The 3,774-nt window shown below is 64.1% G+C and overlaps 1 protein-coding gene across 1 annotated transcript; it reads left to right on the top strand.

Annotated features, from left to right (window-relative positions):
• Positions 1–6: 6 nt before the first annotated feature.
• On the top strand, positions 7–3,132 carry VPS72 (vacuolar protein sorting 72 homolog). Its single transcript, XM_085316540.1, has 6 exons — positions 7–144; positions 1,073–1,225; positions 1,618–1,735; positions 1,893–2,072; positions 2,166–2,307; positions 2,555–3,132. Exons 1-6 carry the CDS (start codon positions 28–30, stop codon positions 2,943–2,945), a joined length of 1,101 nt encoding a protein of 366 aa, XP_085172666.1. The 5' UTR covers positions 7–27; the 3' UTR covers positions 2,946–3,132.
• The last annotated feature ends 642 nt before the right edge of the window (positions 3,133–3,774 follow it).

Below are 3,774 nucleotides of genomic sequence, written 5' to 3'. Positions count from 1 at the left end.
CGGCGCGCCGAGCGCGGCGGCGGCGGGATGAGCCTGGCGGAGGGCAGAGCCCCGCGGCGCACGGCCGGGAACCGCCTCTCGGGGCTGCTGGAGGCCGAGGAGGAGGATGAGTTCTACCAGACCACGTACGGCGGCTTTACCGAGGTGCGGGGCCGGGAGGCGGTAGGGAAGGGGGCCCTGAGCGCGGCGGGGGCCCGTGGAGGACGTGGAGGCCCGGAGGRGGACACGGGCGGGCCCGAGAGGGCTCTGAGGGGTCCCTATGAGGGTTCTTGGGGGGCTCTGGGGGCCCTAGGAGGGTATCCAGGGGGTTCGAGCGGGTCCCGAGCTTGTTGGGGGGCTGTAGGGCCCCTTGGGGATGTTTAGGGGTGTCTAAGGAGGCCCCAAGGGTGTTCGCGGGTTTGGGGGGCCTTGGGAGGGTGTTGGCAACCTTTAGAGAGGCACTGGGGGGGCAGAGAGTCCTGGGAGGGGGTTTGGAGGGGGGTTGAGGAAGTTCTGAGGGCATTGGGGGGGCCCAGGAGAGTACTGGGAGCCTGGTAAGGGGGGAGGGGGCAAGGGAGGATATTGGAGGAGGGCTGGCAGGTCTCTGAGGTTGTTGGGGGGGCTTTTAGAGTGAGATGGGAGCGTATTTGGGAGAGTGTTTGGGGGTTTGGGGTGGGTATTAGAGATCTTTAGGGGTCCCTGGGAGGGATGCAGAGCCCTGGGGCTGTGGGGAAGCTGCTGGGGTGGGAGGGTCTGAGTGAATACTGAGAGTCTTTGGGGAGGGCACATGGGGGCTTGGGGGTCACAGTGCTATAGGGAGTATTAGGATTGTGGGGGCTGCTTGGGGGGATATCCCTCAGGGATAGTAGGAAGCCTGAGGGTGTCTGGGGAAGGGGATGAGGGTCAGCAGGGAGGTAGGGGGGAGTAGGGTTTCCTGTTGGGGGGGTGGGGGGGGAACACTGAGAGAAGCTGCCCCACCAGAGACAAGGTTCCCTGCCCCGCAGGGCAGGGGGGTGCTGGGGCTCGGGGCCCTGGCCACGTGGGGCGGGGAGCAAAGGCCTGCAGGGGTGACGCGGCCCCTCCGTCCCCGCAGGAGTCGGGCGATGACGAGTACAAGGGCGACCAGTCAGACAGCGACGATGAGGTGGACTCAGACTTTGACATCGACGAGGGCGAGGAGCCAGCCAGCGACCAGGAYGAGAGCGAGCCCAAGCAGCGGCGCCGCGTGATCACCAAGGCCTACAGGGTGAGGGGCGTGCGGAGCGCTCTGGGTGCGATCGGTCTCAGGACTCCTGGGTCCCCATCCCAGTCCCGAGAGGCAYAAACGCATCCCAGGATCTCCCTGTTCTGTCCTTGGGGAAGGACAGAGGTGCTGTGAGGACCAGAGTTATCTCCAACTGCTGAGAGAAGATGCAGGCATCCTTGGGAAAAGGGAATGATTAAGGAAAGCTAACAGTGCTGCTGTGATTAATGGTGTCACTTGTCGTGAGGGGGAGCTGGTCCTTCCTGGGGTTGTTGGTGCTTCAGCAAGGACCATTGTGTGGTCCTCCAACGTGGTGTTGTTTAAAGGGGCCTGAAACCTTAGCGGGGACAATTTTTTTCTCCTTTCTCACATCACCTCACATCTGATTCCTATAGGAGCCCATCAAGAGCCTGCGACCCAAGAAGCCGGATGCCCCCAGCAGCAGCTCCCAGAAGGTGCGAGAGGTGAAATCCACCCCCTTGGAGCTCCAGGACGAAGTGGGAGACAGTGAATGTACGTGGGCCGGGATGCACCCACCTAGGCAGAGTGGGAATGGGTCCCTCTGAGGCCTCTCTCAAAGCTGGACCGGGCACTGGGGTCCGGCTCAGGCTGCGTGGGGCGGCCCGCGCCCCGCGGGCGGCCCCGGTTGACTCCCGTCCGCTCGTGGCAGGCCGGAAGCACATGCGGCAGTCGACGACGGAGCACACGCGCCAGACCTTCCTCCGCATCCAGGAGCGGCAGGTGCAGTCCAAGCGCAAGAAGGGCGGCCCCAACTACGACCGCCCACTGACGCAGGAGGAGCTGCTGGAGGAGGCCAAGATCACGGAGGAGATCAACCTCCGCTCCCTGGGTAAGCGGGGCAGGGGCTGCCCCGAGGCAGCGCGGGCAGGCAGGTGAGGGCGTCGGTGAGGCGCTGAGACCCCGTTTGTCCCCACCCCTGCAGAGAATTACGAGCGCCTGGAGGCCGACAAGAAGAAGCAGGTTCAGAAGAAGCGGAAGTGCGTGGGGCCCATCATCCGCTACTGCTCCGTCACCATGCCCCTCGTCACGGAGCTGAGCAAGGAGGAGAATGTGGATGTGGAGGGGTAGGTCGCCTTGCAGCGTGCGGCCCGGCCCCAGCTCCTGCCCCAAAATCCCTCCCTGGTCTCCATTGCGTCGTGCTGAGGGGCAAGTGGGTTTCAAGCGGTGCGTTTGATCCCCTAACCCTGCTCTCCAGTCCTGCAGGGGGGCGGGATTGAGCAGGGGATTTGGTGGCTTTGACTCATCTGGGAGTTGCCTCATGGTTTTCCCAAGCCCTGTGTGTCCAGTCAGAGCTAATTGTGGCTTTTCCAGGTTGGATCAAGACCCGCAGCAGGCAGAAGCGGCGCCGGCCGTGGCTCCGGCCTCCGCCGGGAAGTGTTCCCGTACCTTCATCACCTTCAGCGATGACGAGACCTTCGAGCGCTTCTTCCCCAAGGCGAAGCAGCCCCGGTTGCCTGTGCGGGAGATCTGCCCTGTCACCCACAAGCCAGCCGTTTACCGTGACCCCATCACCGACATCCCCTACTCCAACATCCGCGCCTTCAAAATCATTCGTGAGGCCTACAAGAAATACATCACGGCGCACGGGCTGCCCAGCGCTGCCGCCTCTGCCGCCCTGGGGGCTGCGCCCCCCGGCCCWGACCCCAACATCCGCGCCACCCGCCAGAAGATCATCATCAAGCAGAGCGTCTCGGCGACCTGAGCGCCGGCGGCGGTCTGGAAGGGCTTGTGGCCGTGTTTGGGCAGCTTCGAGTCAAGGCTTCTTGTCCTCTCTCTGTCCCAACTCTTCTGGGTGACGGTTCGTCGTTCTATTTATCTACTTTATACTGTTTTTATATAAAAGAAATAAATCCTAGTAGCAGCTATATAATAAAGCCGGTATCCGCTGACCGTCGTTTCCGCCTGTAAACAAGCAGCGTCTGCAGTTCCAGGAGTCCCTGCAGTAAACAAACGGCGTGTACAGCCTCCTGCTTTCCCGGAGACCCTCCGGGAAAACAAGCGGTAGCTATTCCCAGTTTCCCCAGTGTGACATTGTCYGAGGAGCATGAAGTCTTCCGACTTCGATCCCGGTGGGCTGGGGAGGCAGAKTCACCCCAGGCACTCTTGGAGCTGAGAGGGGGACGATGTCCCCACGGAGGAGAAGGGGTTGTTGGGGGGGGGGGGAGGGATCCGCAGGGCCCCTGGGGACGCAGCTCAGCCTTTCCCTGTGTCGCTGCAGCACCGGGAACCGGCCCGAGTCCCCAGGGAGCCCTCCGCCAGCCCCCCGCAGTTCCCCTTTACTCCGCCGGCCGGGGCGGACGCAGGCAGCAGCGAGCGCCCCGGGGTATTGCGCGGAGCCGCCAGCACGGGCGCGAGGGGCCCCCGGTGGCCCCGGGGCGCCGGGGTGGAGCCGGCGCGGGGCGCTGGCAGGGCTCGATAACGCGCGGGGATATGTGATCTCGCCCCTCCCCGCTCGCCGAACAAAATGCTGATCTCATGCCCTGCGCGGCCGGAGCCCTTGGCTTAGCACCGGGGCTCGCGCCCAGGCAGGC

This window comes from Rhea americana, unplaced genomic scaffold (assembly GCF_003343005.1).
Source record: "Rhea americana isolate MKP2758 unplaced genomic scaffold, rheAme1 scaffold_471, whole genome shotgun sequence".
In the NCBI taxonomy this organism is placed as follows: Eukaryota; Metazoa; Chordata; class Aves; order Rheiformes; family Rheidae; genus Rhea; species Rhea americana.
The sequence above is the reverse complement of the archived record's forward strand: the minus strand, read 5'-3'. Positions and strand labels throughout refer to the sequence as shown.